At 46.7% G+C, this 16,057-nt stretch overlaps 1 protein-coding gene across 7 annotated transcripts in view; it reads left to right on the top strand.

Annotated features, from left to right (window-relative positions):
• Positions 1–16,057, top strand: part of Spire1 (spire type actin nucleation factor 1) — a 140,555-nt gene extending 124,498 nt beyond the window's left edge. For 4 of the 7 annotated variants that reach the window (XM_078030468.1, XM_078030469.1, XM_078030473.1 and 1 more), the window contains 8 exons: positions 1,620–1,710; positions 3,154–3,296; positions 5,772–5,945; positions 9,574–9,711; positions 10,166–10,236; positions 10,746–10,773; positions 10,859–10,995; positions 12,952–16,057. In XM_078030468.1, coding sequence (XP_077886594.1) covers positions 1,620–1,710; positions 3,154–3,296; positions 5,772–5,945; positions 9,574–9,711; positions 10,166–10,236; positions 10,746–10,773; positions 10,859–10,995; positions 12,952–13,210 — 1,041 coding nt within the window. In that variant the 3' untranslated portion in view covers positions 13,211–16,057. The remainder of the gene's footprint in view (positions 1–1,619; positions 1,711–3,153; positions 3,297–5,771; positions 5,946–9,573; positions 9,712–10,165; positions 10,237–10,745; positions 10,774–10,858; positions 10,996–12,951) is intronic. The other 3 variants (XM_078030470.1, XM_078030471.1, XM_078030472.1) reach the window with 2 other exon arrangements.

Genomic DNA, 16,057 nt, shown 5'->3' with positions numbered 1-16,057 from the left:
AGCCCACTTCCCCCACTTTCTCACATTGGTTAGTTTTCTTTGAAATTTTAGCATTTATGGTAATAAGACTATTGATCTCTTTGCTTGCTTAAAAAAGACTTCACTCTGACAGTCTTTATTTAGAAAGCTCCCCCCCCCCCCCAGTTTTCTTTAAAAAATAAGGATGGTAATATCTTCAAGAGACAAAGTTTGGCTTTATAATTAGGTTCTGCCTGTAAATAAAGAAATGTGATCTGTTTCTCTCTTGACACTAACCGAGGTAACAGCATGTAAAATTGGACTTCAAACACATTGTTAGCTGGGCACAGCAGCGCAAGCCTGTCATACCAGCTGCTCCAGAGGCTGAGACAGGAGGATTCCAAGTTCGAGGCCATCTTCAGCAATTTATCAACACCCTGTATCAAAATTTAGAAATGAAAATAAAAAGGGCTTGGAAAGGAACAATTCCCACTACTGCAGAAAAATTCCTGCGGAAGGTGGGCGGGAGTGCGTGGGGCCAGGGAGGGTTCTCCAGGTCTCCATCGTGTAGTCTTGTGCAGGACATTGCAGGGAGGTGCTGCTCCTCGCTCCTTTTTTTCTTTTCCTATGACGTGCTTTTGGCTGCTGTCCTCTTTTGAGCTCCATAAGCAGGAGTCCTCTCTGAAGGCTGGCTGCATGTCCCGGTTGCTGTGGCCTGTGGCACATGTGGATGGGGTGTAACCTTCACTGTTTGGCTGCTCTTCCTGGCCTGTCCCAGGAATAGGGAAAACACTGCTAAAACCTGCAGGTGCTCTCTGCCTCCCTTTGTGGCCTTTCTCCTTCTCCTGATCTTGGACCAGATTTTTTGCCTTGTAACTAAGTTGAAACTGATGATTTCAGCATGAAGTTTCAGGGGAGGCCCCTGTTTGGTAACTGACTAATTCTTAAAGTCACCTGAGCTGGGAAGGTCAAAGGGAATTTTCACTACCTCACAAAGTCATGGATGAGCAGATTTACCTAATATTCTTCCTTCTGTATTTAAAATATTTAGTGGTAGTTCATAGATATTATAGTGAAATTTAGTTGTTTTTTAGTTAATGTGTATTTTCTGTCACAAAGTAGAAAATATTTCTTGGATAAATATGGTACCTTATTAAGGTTTGCATTAAAGCCAATTAAGGTCCCTTCTCAGTGGTAACAGGAATTTGAATTTTACTTGGTGCACCGTAGGCATTTTTCTAGACTTATGACGCTCGGTAAATGTTTACTTTCATCCATTCCTTCAGCTAATATTTACTCATTATTATTACTAAGTCATGAGTTTGCTACTAAGCACACAGCAGTGAGCAGGACGACCCAGCATCTGCCCATGGGGCTCACCATCGAGTACTTGGGTTCGATATTCTTGAGTGTGCCTTTCAGTCCTTCCAGTAACATTGTGGAAAAGAGGTGTCATGCCCCCTCACCAGTGGTGGAGCTGAAATATTTGCCCCATGCCACTCAGTGGGCCCGACCTGGGACACACACCCAGAGCTGTCTAACTCAGGCCCTCTGGGTGTCTTCCCTGCTTTGAACCTTTGAGTTGTGATGTGGAGCCGTTGGGAGTCGTGTGTTCTTAGCAGCCTGGGAGTGCTGACGGGCAGGACCTCTCCCTTCCTCAGGAGGAGACTCTGCCCAGGTCGTCCAGCGGCAGCAGTGCATCTCCCTCCTTCCTCGAGGACCCAGCGCTGGAGGCCACGTGCGTGAGGAAGAGTGAGTACCCAGGGCACACATGGCCCAGACTAAGGAGCCCAGAGCTCCCTGTGACCTTCGGGATGTAAAGCCCCAACCCTGAGTCTCACCATCACAAGCAGGAACACCTGGCTACTTTCTTAGCTGCCCTGGTCGCTGGCCTCAGTTCTAATGTGGAGCAGGTGGGGCACGTTTGAGTGTGACAGATAATGTCGGAAGTAAGTCCTCGAGGGGTGTGCCTGTCTTAGATTAATTACCTCATCTGAATTTGAGCAGTAAGCCCTAAATAATGATATTTGTCCCTTCTGGGACACACACACACACACACACACACACCCACCTTCATTCATGCACGTGAACGGGCTTCCAGAAGATATCATAGGAGAATTTAGTAGATTCTGAACATAGAATCTACAGGCAGTAGATTCGGAACACAGGTACCTAAATGAAGGTATTGATTTCTAAAGGCTTTTAGTAATCTTTTACCCATAAGATTATTATAAAGAACTGAAAGCTAATTACATATTAAGAGTCTTTTGACTTCTTGTATACCAGAGAGCTTAGTGGTTAAAATTCTTTACATATCATTTCAGTTACTTAAAAAGATTATTTAAAAAAAAAATCAGGAAGTGGTTTGGGTTTCTATGTGTAATTAGTATTTGGTGAGGCCCAGCATAAGGGACCCAGTTCAGCCACAGGAGGGATTTCTGCATCTTTCTCGACTGCTGTCTCATAAGGGGACAGTGCAAGTTGGTGGGTCTCCTTTGACTCTTTTGGCCCTGCTGATCCACCCACTGGCTGAAGCGGCCCTCCTTTGCAGTAGAGCAGGAGGGGGTACTCAATCAGACTGTCAGGATGATTTATTTCTAATGTTCTCCTTGTGCTTTCAAAGGGTGAATCCAGCACCATTCAGACTTGAAAAGTTCTTTCACGCCCTTTCCCAAAATACTACTAGGCAGAGGAGCAGAGGCTACAATGTTAACATCAAGCCTAATTTTTTTTGTTTTTTGTTTGCAATTTAAATAAAATTTAAACCTAAGAATAAAATATCTGAATAAACATGTAGTACAAAAGGTTTTCATATTCTATCTTTATAAGGGAGAATGTAAAAAGAAAGAGGATGCACTTAAGAATTCTGGGATGGTTTGGGAGCTTTTTTGGCTATACAGAATATATATTTTTGCATGTTTTTAAAATAATGCCGGAGATGTAAATTGTAAGACTAGATCCAGGAGTGTGCTGTGCTGTGCTTCCTCATGTGAATTTGACGGAGTGTTCAGAACAGGTTTTCCTTCTCCTTGCCACTTGGCTGGGAGTCCCTTGGGGTCCCCCTTAATCTGGCCACCACTGGCCTGCAGTCTCTCCTGGAACGCGGTGCTATCACATTGACTGGGCTCTCCGTCGGAAAGTCAAGGCCTAAGATTTCTGTTCTGTAAGAGAGTCCTTTGTTGGGTTCGCCTGCAGAGCCCCCAGAGTTCCTGCCCATGTCGTCCACCCCACAGCCCGAGCGGCGGCAGCCGCCCCAGCGCCGGCACTCCATCGAGAAGGAGACGCCCACCAATGTGAGGCAGTTCCTGCCCCCAACCCGGCAGAGCTCCCGCTCCCTGGTGAGTACCGGCTCCCAGCCCCCCAGAGACCTGGAGTCAGTGGCTTTCTTCCAAAATGATAAGGAGAAAAACTTCCCAAAGGTTAAAGTGAATTCCAAGTAACTTACTCTGTATGTGAAGAAAATAGGCGCCAACCTGAGTGAAATCCCCAGAATATTTATCAGTGTATTATTACTAAGGAAATGCTTTCTTTCAAAGGACATTAATTCATTTAAAATTGTTAAAGGCTAATCTAAAAATTCTTAGCAAAATCTGACCACAGTAGAGGATTGTATTGGAACAGAAGGGCTAGGAGAATTTTGACCCATGTATAACCATTGTACATTGTTTTCTAGTATGTTCTGTGATATTGGGCCAAAGCTGCTATTTGGATTGGTTAACAGTTTCTGCTATTTTCCAGAGCATCCAGGTTTGTTTGTTTCGGTTGTATGACCGGGGATCCAACCCAAGTGTGCTCTATCTCTGAGCTACATCTCTGGGCCTTCTGATTTTTATTTTGAGACAGGGTCTCACTGTGTTGCCCAGGCTGGTGTTAAACTTGAGATCCTCCTGCCTCTGACCCCCAAGTAGCTGGCATTGCAAGTGTGCACCACCATGTCTGCCTGATTATCTGGTTCACATAGTGGCTACTCACTTCTCAGGACATGGGACAGCATGTTAGTGCCTGCCAGGAAAAATTAATAGATCAGCCAGCCAAAGGAGGCCTGTGTAGATTCTTTTTAGCCCCCTTACATGGGGTGGCATGTAAGACTTCAGTTTTCTACCCACAACCTAATATCTAATGTTTTTCCAAGTACTCAGAATAAAAATCACCACCATATCCTTACCCCCACTTTGGGGCTGTGATGGACGTGAAAGTTTTCAGTGAAGCAGCAGCAGATGTCCCTCAGGGTAGGGGGGAGAGTGGTCATTGTGAACACAGGGAGTTTGAGCAGAGCTGAGAGCTGACATGAAAGCTGAAGTGGAATCAGTCTTCTCTATTTTCAAACAATGCAGTGAAAGAACAAACGATGTTATGGTTATTCCTCAGGAGGCTCCCCTAACCTCCAAATAAGCACGAAGCACTGCTGTTGGATCAGATGTAGCCTTGCTGTGCTCCTCAGCAGAGAAGCAGAACTCTGGCCATAATTCAAACCTTAAATCCAGACTTTTGCCAAGTGCAGGGGTGTAATCTCGGTGGCTCTGCGGCTGAGGCAGGAGGATGGCAAGTTCAAGGCCAGCCTCAGCAGCTTAGCAAGGCCCTGTGCAACTTAGCAAGACCCTTTCTCAAAATTAAAAACAATAAAAGGGGGAGGGGTGGCGCTGGGAACATGGCTTAGTAGTTGAACACTCCTGGGTTCAATCCCTGGTACCAAAAAATAAATGAAGTCCAGACTCTCAGTAACATGATCAGTTATTGTCACAACCTAAACACATAAGCAGGAGTTCTCTGGGATGTTTGGCTGGTCTGATAATTAGGATATTCTTTTCTTTGCCCTGGGGTTAGACTCAAACTAAAGGAATTACAGAGCAACTAAAAGTAGTTCCACCTAATAAGAGAAGTACCAGGACCCTCAGCCCAACAAGGGCTCCTGTGTACTTGGTCTTGCTGTGGGCTGTTCCTTTGAGGGTAAGAAGGAGATCAAGACAAACTTCTTTTGCAGGCACTGAGAAGGGCCTGAGGGACAGGCAGCAGGAGAGTAGCTCTGCTGACGCAGAGGGCATGCAGGTTGGAGGACAGGGAGGGCATGTGCAGCCTGGAGGACATCCTCGGCCCCTCCTGGTCCACCAGCTAAGGCAGAGGAACTTCCAGCTCCAGGCAGAGACTTCCCACTAGCAGCTTATCTTGGGAAATCCACAGAATCATACTTCTGTAGCAGTTCACTCTAGCTTGATTGGGACCTTTTCTCAAAGTATGGTCATCAGTTTAAAATTGTGTCTGCATTTTAGAAAACAAGGAATCACTGTGTGTGTGAAGCCCTCGGCTGGAAGTGGCCGGAATGCTCTGGCATTGATAGTTTTACTTTATCGTACTTCCTCCCTTCCCACAGGAGGTTCAGGTGTCATTTTCCCATCATTTGGTCCAGTGACTAGGGGCGGTTGCCCATCCAGGTGAAAGGAGAGAGTCTTTCAGGACCTTCTTGAGTGGGTGGCTGTGTGCCTTGTGTTCACTCCAGGGCTTTCTTGGCAGAGGAAGCGGTGGCCTGTCCTGCATCCCCACAAGCCCCATGTGGGAGACTCAGTGCTCACAGGACCACCCAGTTAGGAAAACCCTTTTCACGGCTTTGCCGTGTGAGCTGAAAACCTCCACCCAGCTCTTGGCTGGTTCCTGGCCATAGGCCTATGTGCGCAGGCGTCAGCGGGGACCTCACCACCATCCTCTGGTGCTTCTTGTTTTGTTTTTCTTTCATGATCTGCAGCTGCTGTTTTTTAGGTTCGGTGGTGTATCATTTCTCCTGTCATCCCTGCCACTGTCTTCTCCCTTCTGTTGTTCAGGTTCCTGGGATGAGCAGCGCGTGGCCCCGGACACCTTTCCGGCCGCTTTTCTCTACCCTACACACAGCTTCTCTTCTCAGCTCCCATCCTCTTGAAGCGGCTGTGTTTGGGGTGGCAGGGGCTGTGTACTATCTGTGTGAGAGAGCTTTTACCAGCAGGTGGACCTCCTCCAAGGTTGGCCTCTCTCTGCCGGTGTGGGAATTTCCATTTCTCTGAGGGTGATGCCTCAGCTCCTGTCCTCCGCAAGAATTAACAGCCTGGGCACTTTGCTTCTGGTCCTTGATTCCAAGCTTGTGTAGGATGCGTAGGTCGTGCCATGATCTCATTCCAGAGGGGAAAGGACAACAAACTCAAAATGCAGCAGGGATTAGAGAGCCTATTGGACATTTTTCTCTTGGAGCAAGTCTTTGGCAGGGGCAGTGCCCCTTCCTGGGAGGTCCCAGCTGCATTCCTCCAGGGGCCTCCCCTGCAGCCAGAAGAGTTTGCTCAGGACCTGGGGGGGCTCAGCAGCCTCCCATTCCCAGGCAGCGCTGGGGCTCCGCCCACTGTGAAGGTGTTGCGGCCACCTGGGGCGGCACCTGTCATAAGCTGCACTGTGGTGGGCAGGGTGGTGCTTCCCTGTGGAGAGAGACTTTCACTTTCTTTGTATTGATGTGGTTATTTTAAAATTTTTAAATCTGCATGTCATTGCATTTTTTTTTGGAGCTTTTTCTCACAGAAGGACACATTTTACTGGTATTTGAGCCTTCATAATTTAAAGACAGCAGCAAGAGCAGGTGCCACTGAACCCCCAGGTCCTGGCTTCTCAAGGCTCCCCCTCAGGGTGACCCAGCAGCTGCTATTTTTTTATTACTCGTCTTGGAATAGAAAAGAGACCTCAAATGTGAATGCACACTTTCCTCTTGTCAGATCTCAGCCTTTTTCTATTTTAGACCTGGTTTGGGCAGAGTATGGTCAGGTGCAGGGTGGCCTTCAGTGCCTCCCAATCCTGCCAGTCAGCATTTTATGACCAGCCTCCCAACAGAGAGATCCCCGCACAAAAACCAGGTAGTGCTTTAGGCAACACGAGGATTCACTCTGGCCTTTATGGTTTAATTCTAAAAATGGTTAGCCTAACTAAACTTAATAGTTGCTATTCTTATTTATTTAAAGTTGCCTCCCTTTGATATATAAAAGCTTGAAAATTGGTGGTTATTTTGGATAGTTTTCAGGTATCTGCTACTTATGTGTGACGTTTTTGCTAATCAAGAACATTATAGAAAAGAAGTCTCTTCCCATTTCTGTGGCTCAGTAACTAGAGTTTTACACTCTGATCTCTGCTGCCTAACTTTGCCCCCTTTCGTATAGTTAAATAGGACAAGAATATTCAATAAAAGTTTTGCGATCTTAATGACATGCACACAGGTTAAGTTCTGAGGCATGTCTGTCCGTGTAGTAGATTATTGGACTTTCCTAAATTTGAGGGTCATGTTGAAGTACAGAGAAGTAAGGGGACAGAATGGTGCTGGCTCCAGCCCTTATCCACTTGCCCACATCTAGCCATCAAGTGAGCTCAATGCCCCCTGCAGGAGTGACAAAGCAATATCCCTATGGGCAGCTCTCTCTCACCCTTAAACCCCTGCTGCTCTTCACATTTTGGAGCAGTAGCCGCTCAGCAAGGTCTGTAAAGTTTAATTTGATGTTGGGTATGTCAAATTACTGTTTCTCTCAATTGGGGGGTGGGGAACTTTTCTAGTAACTATCTGTCATTTTATTTCGTGTTGCATTAAAGTTTTGTTGTCCTTGGGAAGGCTCCAGAATTAAAACATTAGCATTTTACCTGATAGATATTATTTTACCGAAGGGTAGTCTGCTTGAAATAAAAAAGAAAAAAAAAAAGAAACAGAAATCTATGATTCATATGAAGCACTGGATTTGCAGATGGTTCAAAGCAGGAAGTCGAAGGTACACTTGACTAAGCCCTTTTATGATTAAAGAGAGGGCAACACAAGCTGTCAGGTGAATTGTGTGTGGTACCATGTCACCACAAATAAAAAGGAGTTGCTGTCTACCTGAAATGTGTAGTAGCCCAGGTATGCTGGTTGTGAAGTCAATGAAACTGGCACTGCTGAGTGTCTTCCTGCACAGGGATGAGTGTTATGTGGCACTGTGCTAGGGGACAGACTTAGGAGTGACTACCCGGTTACTTACTAGATCCACACATTATTTTGCTGTAGCTTAGCAAATTTATCATAGACTCAGCCAGCAGCGAGGTCCCATGCTCACGCTCACCACTGATGAATAGGAATGACTGCAGAAAACTTCTGAAATATGATGAAGCCGAGTAGGGCCACCGCTAGCTGTGTCGAACCAGCTCTGCTTGTTTACTGCAGTTTCAATGCCTGACCTTCAAAGGCACTCACTGTTCCCACTTGGCCCCACTCTCTTCCCAGGGCAGAGCGAACCACAGTGGATAATTGAACATGTCCATTTTATCCTATCGTCTCTGTGAGCTGCTCTCAGAGAAAGAAAACTCTGAAGGGTGATTTTTTTTCCCCCCTAATGAGCGTTTTGGGCATCTTTGAGCAAATGATGCAGTGTTTTCTGAACAAACCATGCCCTCCAAATACTAATGAGCTCCTCACATTAAAAATTCAATCGAGGGCTTTTTCCAAAGCATTTTTAAGCTGATTTAATCTTTCTTAAGTTTGCTTGAACAGAGATGATTTTGTATTGAGTTTTAGTAGGAAGCAGTAGTTCTCAAAGTACTTTTTTTAGTAAATGCTAATGTTTGTCAAGTTTGTAACCTAGATTTACTTTTGTTCCTCTCTGATTTGAAAGACCGAACCGGAGGCTAGTACTCTGTAAACTGACTGCATTCAGGCACAGCTCTCTTGGCTCCTGGGGCTGCAGAATGCCTTGAGCAGTGCTGGCTGTGTGGGAGTGAATCCTGATGTGCTGTCCTGAGGACATTCAGTTTCAGTGTCACTGCACCACAATGGCCCCTTGAAGCCCGGCAGGGCCCAGTGCCCCAGACCAGTCCGTCTTTCCCTTAGATCCGCCAATCAAGCAGGGCCGGATGGAGAGCGGAGGGATCGGTTACATCAGCATCTTCCGTGCTGATTGCAGGGAGACTGTTAACAGGAGACGAAAGCCTTTGGAGTTTCTGCAGTCTTCCTGGTGCTGACTGCGGCTCACAGTTGTTGAAAAAACGTGGAGGCCTGTGGGGCAGCCCAGAGAAGTGGCCTTGCAGGCCGGCCTCCCAGCCTCTGTTCACAAGGATTTTTTTCAAGTGTGCTGATGTAACTGATCACTAAATAATGCTTGTAATATAAAGTACTAACCACCATCTTTTGGCTATTCTGGGTACCACAAACCAGTTACAAAAATAGGACCAATGTTACAGATTTGCTCTTTTATCTGTTAGTATAAAATGCTCCCAAAATAATAGTATCCTTGCCTAATTTTAGGAGAAAACTGACATAAAATTGGCTTAGAAGAACAAAATTTATTTGAAGATTTCAAGCATAAAAACACAGCTGTGCTCGATGGAATAGAATAACTTGAGTCAAAATGCTCGAGTAAATGAGAGGCTTTGACTGTGGACCTTTCCGTGGCTCCAGGGCTTTGCATGGTCCCGTCAGCCACCTATAGTCTCAGTGCACTTGGAACCTTGTGGTCCCCAGAGCAAGCCAGCTCTGTCCCAGTGATCATGGGAAACCTCTTTTCCTCTCTGATGCTACTAACAAGGTGTCTGATCGGAAGGGGATCTTGCAATGCTGGGTGGGTGGGAGCTCCTGCTCACTGGCACCCTGAATTTCAGGAGGAGTTCTGCTTCCCCGTGGAATGCCTCGCCCTGACGGTGGAGGAGGTGATGCACATCCGCCAGGTGCTGGTGAAGGCAGAGCTGGAGAAGTACCAGCAGTACAAGGACATCTACACTGCCCTGAAGAAAGGAAAGGTAGTGCTGCTGCAGGTGGCCAGCTGGAGGGCAGGAGGACACCAGGTCCAGGCTCGGCTCCTGGCCTGGCAGGCCTGGCTGCTGGCCGCAGGGCTCAGAACCTGGGCATTCAAGGGCAAGATCCATGCTCTTGTGACGGTCCTGTTCTGCCTCTCCTGCAGAGGAGGGGTCTTTGTTCCCTCCTTGGAAGTAAAAATCTGGAAGGTTTAAAGACCACCACAAAGATAGTGACCCGCCTTCATAACTGTGTTAGTCACTAGACTTGGAAAGGGTCTGTACAGAAATGCCTAAGAGCAGGGGAGTGTTTCAGTATCGTCCTGCGGCAGCTGGGTAAAGCCCTGCCAGGACCACAGGCCTTCTGGATTCCCCTCCTGTCTATGAAACCTGCCAAGCCGGCGGGGCTGTCGGGGCAGCTGTCAACCCTGCTTCTTTTCTCTGATTTTGTGTTTTTTAGCTCTGCTTCTGTTGCCGAACCCGGAGGTTTTCCTTCTTCACCTGGTCTTACACCTGCCAGTTCTGTAAGAGGTAAGGTAACCTGGAATTGATGAAAAGATCAGATCAGCAGTCATGAAAGAAATGACCATCACCTCCACTGTTTCTGCGTTCTTGGCCCAGGATATTAGGAACGGCCCCTTCTGCCCTGGTCCCTTGTGCCATCCCTGCCAGTTAGAATCATCTGTTTCCCATGAAGGGTAGGCTAGACAGTGACTTGGTATTGAACTGGGAAACTGTTGGCTCATTATTTCTTTTACATAAGCAAGATAATTCTAATACTATGTCATGGAGGAATGGGAAAAGAAAAAAGAAAAGCAGGTATGGTTGCCATGAGATTCAGGGTAGACTGATAAAAAACTTCCAAAGAGGTATCAATTGGTCCTTTTATGAAAGACAAAGTAGGAGTTCAGCATTCCAGGTGCCACTTTGGCATCCACACCATCAACTTGTTAGGTTCTGGTAGACGGGCTGGCCACGAGCTTGGTAGCTCATGGCCTCATCTGTTGTACATCAACTGATATTTCTGGTTTTGTCTGCAGGCCCGTGTGCTCACAGTGCTGCAAAAAGGTAAGCTTCACTGGTTGAGTTGGACCGAGGCGGCTTACTGCCTGCCGCCTCAGCACCGCTCACGCTGTTTTATTTGGGGTGACAGATGCGGCTGCCCTCCAAGCCATACTCCACTCTACCCATCTTCTCTCTGGGACCTTCCACCTTACAAAGAGGGGACAGTACTACCAGGTCAGAAAAGCCCCCGGCAAGCCACCAGCGGCCACTGCGCAGCATCGCCAGGTGAGGGGTGTTGTGCTCCAGGGGTATGTGTTGGCTTCAGTTTTAATAGTTTTGGACTTCCACATGAGTCCCAAATCTCCAAAGTTACCTTTGGGGGGACAATGGCTAGCTACTCTAATAATGTAATCTATTATTTTTCCTACTTTTGAAATAACTGCTTTATTACATCTTTTAAAAGTCATCTTTATGGGCTGGGGCTGGGGCTCAGCCGTAGAGCACTCACCTCGCATGTGTGAGACCCTGGGTTCCATCCTCAGCACCACATAAAAATAAATAAGTGAAATGAGGTATTGTGTCCAACTACAACTAAAAAACCCAAATATTTAAGAAAAAAGTCATCTTTAAAACTATTGTCAGTGGAATGAAAATTTGCACGTAACACTCTAATCCTTATTCCCTACCTAAGTTTGGGGGAAAAAAATAAATAAATCTGTTCATTCCTGTGCTACAAGAGTCTGAAACAGTCCTGGGTCACTTAACTATGAAATAAAGCTCTGTGCCCAAAGCTGGCAATTTAAAAGGAAAAAACTCACCCAAGTCTCAGTCATTTTGGATTCAGGGCAGGGCAAGGTTAGTGCTCGTCTTAAAAGAAAAATGGAAGGAGCCGGGCGCAGTGGCACACCTGTCATCCCAGTGGCTTGGGAGGCTGAAGCAGGAGGATAGCGAATTCAAAGCCAGCCTCAGCAAAAAAGGAGGTGCTAAGCAACGCAGTGAGACTTTTCCTCTAAGTAAAATATAAATAGGGCTGAGGATATGGCTCAGTGGTTAAGTGCCCCTGAGTTCAATCCCTGGCACCCTCTGGGCCAAAAAAAAAAAAAAGAAAAGAAAAATGGAAGGAAGAAGGCCAACTCTGGTCATATGGTGGCAGGACAAAGATAGGCTTAGAGGTGGGCACAGGCCTACTGGCAGAAAGATGGCAAATTGAAGGCCAGCCTGGGCGACTTAGCGAGACTCTATCTCAAAATAAAAAATAGAAAGGGCTGGGCATGTGGCTCAGTGGTTAAGCACTTGTGGGTTCAATCCCCAGTACAAAAAAAAAGTAAATGAATAGCTGGTCCCGCAAACATGGCCAAAATGTCTGTGATGATGTTGGTCTAGTTAACACCAAGTTAACTCTGGAATCTAAGTTACCAGTCACCCAAATGTAAAGATGGGAGAGGGGTGGCATATTGACAAATACACAAATGACAGGAGAACTGATCAAAGACAATTTTTCAGAATGTGTCATGGGATGAAGATAAATGTGCTTCAGTTTCCCATAATCTGACCCCCGTGCACCATTTACCAATGTCCTGTGCTCACGACACAGGGTCCCCACACCCTTGGGAAGAAGTTATTCTTCTAAATCTAGTAGGGTGCTAGAGCAGCGTGCACCCTTGTGTCATTTGGCTGTTAAAATCCACCTGTATGTGTGTGGTAACCAGCAGATACCTGGGAGGCTCTGTTCTCTGTTTTCTTTCTTTCTTTTCTTTCCTCCTCCTCTATAATACATACGTACATATATATATATATACACACATATATATATATATATATATTTTTTTTTTTTTTGGTGTGTTAGGGATTGAGCTCAGGGGCACTTAACCACTGAGCCACTTCCTCAGCCATTTTTTAATAATGTTTTTAGAGACAGGGTCTCACTGAGCTGCTTAGGACCTTGCTGAGTTGCTGAGGCTGGCTTTGAACACGCAGCCCTCCTGCCTCAGTCCCCAGAGTTGCTGGGGTGACAGGTGTGTGCCCAGCTATTTCTGTTCCTTCTTAATGAAACATGTTTCCCGGTTTCTTCACTGAAAAATATTTTTAAATCTGTTTCCAGTGAGAAGTTCCTCTCTGGAAGGACCTGATTAGGCCACTCCCCAGCCCATGTTCTGGCAACAATAGTTGCTTTTTACCAATGTCCTCAGTACTACAGTGGAAAAATAAGTAAGAATATTGAGTGGTTCTGGTTTTTCCCAGGTTCTCCTCAAAGTCTAAGTCTGTGGACAGGTCGGATGAAGAGCCGCACTTTCCCAAGGAGCTCATGGAGGACTGGAGCACCATGGAGGTGTGTGTGGACTGCAAGAAGTTCATCTCGGAAATCATCAGCTCCAGCCGGCGCAGCCTGGTGCTGGCCAACAAAAGAGCCCGGTTAAAAAGGAAAACACAATCCTTCTATGTGTCCTCTCCTGGCCCCTCGGAGTACTGTCCCTCAGAGAGGACTATCAGTGAGATCTGAGCCGTGCCTTCCACTGGCTTCAGTGTGCAGAGTTGGGGCAGCCATGTCCGAGGATGCTGACCGGGCCGCTCCTTTCCATGGTTTGACTAAACAGGCTTAAGTTTGCAGTGGACCAGACTCCTGCTGCATCACCTTGTCCCACAGGCTCTACGCTGAGTTCCCTCGACTGGTAATAGGAAAGGCCAGCCACCTGCTCATTGGCCCTGAGAGAACAGTATTCTGGAATTTGCTTTGTGTGTGTGGATGTGGTGGCCGGAACCTTGCTGAGTCCAGTTCCTTGCCGCCCCTCCAGTGATCCTGGTGAGGCAGAAGCTGCTCCGCAAGTAGTCAGTCCAACAGAGATGGCAGCAGGGCTGTGCGCAGGAAGGCACGTTGGCAGTTCCACCTGACAGTGTGCCTGTCCAGGGTGCCTGGTGATGGCGGGCCAGGCTGTCCATCGTCTCAGCACAACACCTGAGGGACTTGCTGATGCCGTCCAGCTGACTGAAATCGTCATTGTTCCAAGGTTCAGGTTTGTGCCGGCACTGTAGTGCAGAGCATCTGAGGGAGCGGGGCCTCGAGGTGGCCACGTTGTCCTGGCGCCTGCATCGGTGTTGCTGAGCCTGTGACAGGCCTCCTTCCCCATCACGAGGGTATTTCAGTTACTGGGTGTCGTCATGAGGATCTGAGAATGACAGTTCTGTGGGAGTTTCAGGACAGAGGAAGGCTAAACTGTTCTCAAGCAGCTGAGGGTATTTGGTCAGCCCTGGAGTGGCTGTGACCACAGAGGGTGCCAGGAGGAGGAGCTGGGGCTCAGCATTTTCAGCTGCGTTTTTCATGACTTTATAGTGCAGCCATCACAACTAAATTAAGCTACAATTTGGTACCTAAGGTCTCAAACTGAAATTTATTTTTATAAATGAATTTTGAAAGAAAAATGTCTAGCTCTTTTAAAATTATATGAAAATTAACCTGCTGACAGGCAAGATTTTTGGATGCTTTTTGCACTGATTTCCTGGTAGATAACTTGAGTGCAGGCTGGGGTTTGGATGAAGGAGGCCTGGAGGGTGGTTTCCCAGTTCCAGGGCCCTCTGTGGGCCAGCCTTTATGATTTTGGTATGCTTAGAAGTGACCAGCCAACCAAATCAGCATTAACGTTCAGAAAATCACTTAATGCACGTGCACAGTAATTTCCTGAAAGCTGTAGATCGCGTCTGTGGTCACACCCCAGCAGCCTAGGGAGCTGCGGGCACGGCAGTCACATTTCAAGCCACATTTCCATATTAAGTTAACAGTAATACCTCAGAACTGCTCTGGTAGTAGTTTTTAAAGGATTGAAATTTACAATTTAGTAAATGGCTTTAAATTACTGATACTTATGAAATAAACTTTAACAGTTGACTAAATAATACATGTTAACAGTTGATCTGTGCTGCTTGTGAAAGCGGGTCCCCAGAACATGCTGCTGGCTGCTTCAGCCATGTTCAAGTCTTTTTTTAAAGAGCTTTAGAAATCACGCCAGGGAAGCTTGCTTATGCAATTTTCCAAGAGACTCTGAACTTCACATTCCAGACAGTTAGGTGGGGCCACCTGCTTTGGTGGCCCTGGGTGTGAGCTTCTGAAGCAGCTACCAGGCAGGTCCCAAGGAGAGCAAGGGACGGAGATGGAGTTCACACAGTGTGCACTCGCATGCAGGGCAGTAACTAGTTACTGTGTGTGCAACACAAGAAACAAAGCCCAGGACGAGGATTTTACTCCTGTTCACAAAGCAGTGACCTGGTTAAACCCCTTGTCCCTTCACTTACTCATATGGGATGACCGGGCATCACGGTCACCCCTTAGCAGGCTGTGAGGGTGTAGATTCTTCAGCAGCAGGGATGGGTTTGGCCAAGTGCACAGAGGTCAGATGGATGGCATGTGGTTGAAACCACCAAAACCAGTAGGCATCACCTGGGCTGCCAAGAAGGATTCTGAATTAGCCCTGGGATGTGTGCCGCCCCCTGCAGGCTGCAGGAGGTATCTTCCTCAGGCTGACTCTTACCCCTAGGCTCCTGGCATGCCCTCCCTCTGCACCTTCCTCTGTCCTGACTGCCCACTGGGCCCCTCTGACTTCTACACCAACAAGAAGCATGCTGGCCTCAGTGTCATCCAGCGCGTTTTGAACACTGTGCACATCTGAACGGTCACCCTCGTCTCATCCTCCTCTCATCCCTGAGTGCTGCTTCCTTTTGTCCCATTTGCCATGAGGTCACGTTGTCAGGAAATCTTCCCTCCTGTGGCTTGACTTTCCAGTCAGTGTCAGAGTATGTGAGAATGCTTGTAAATACTGTAGTGTATTTATTAATATTTAAGTCATTCATCCAGTGGACAGTGGGAATTAACTCTCCCCAGCCAGTAAAAATTAAGTCAGGTAAATGACATACATGTACATTGACCTAACGATCTCACTAGATTTCAAGTCACGTCTTTCAAATTAAACCAGAGGTTGTTATGTAAACGAGTCTTAAAAATAATCTTATGTTAAAGAGATTATGTGATTAATACATGAACTCATACCATGAAATTTTTAAGGCTTTTATTTTTCTAACTCTATTAATAAATATAGGACTGGATTTTAGGTGTCATACAGGAACTGTGAGAATTTTAAATCATGTTGCTGTTTGCTAAAGCAAAACGGGAGGTTCTATACATGCAAAACTACTGAAGGACCATGAAGAAGTGTATGCTGCTAGCTGGGCCTTGACCCGGCTGCCACGTGTGTAGAAGCCGAGGTGCTGCGGCATTCAGGATGACATGATGGGTACTCAGTGTTTTCCATTAAAGTATTTTAAAATTTGTGTAGGAAAAAATAAAATGGCTTTGGTCATA

The sequence above is a fragment of the Ictidomys tridecemlineatus genome, chromosome 13 (assembly GCF_052094955.1).
Source record: "Ictidomys tridecemlineatus isolate mIctTri1 chromosome 13, mIctTri1.hap1, whole genome shotgun sequence".
Taxonomy (NCBI): Eukaryota; Metazoa; Chordata; class Mammalia; order Rodentia; family Sciuridae; genus Ictidomys; species Ictidomys tridecemlineatus.
Note: the sequence above shows the minus strand (reverse complement) of the source record. Positions and strands in the feature narration are given on the sequence as shown.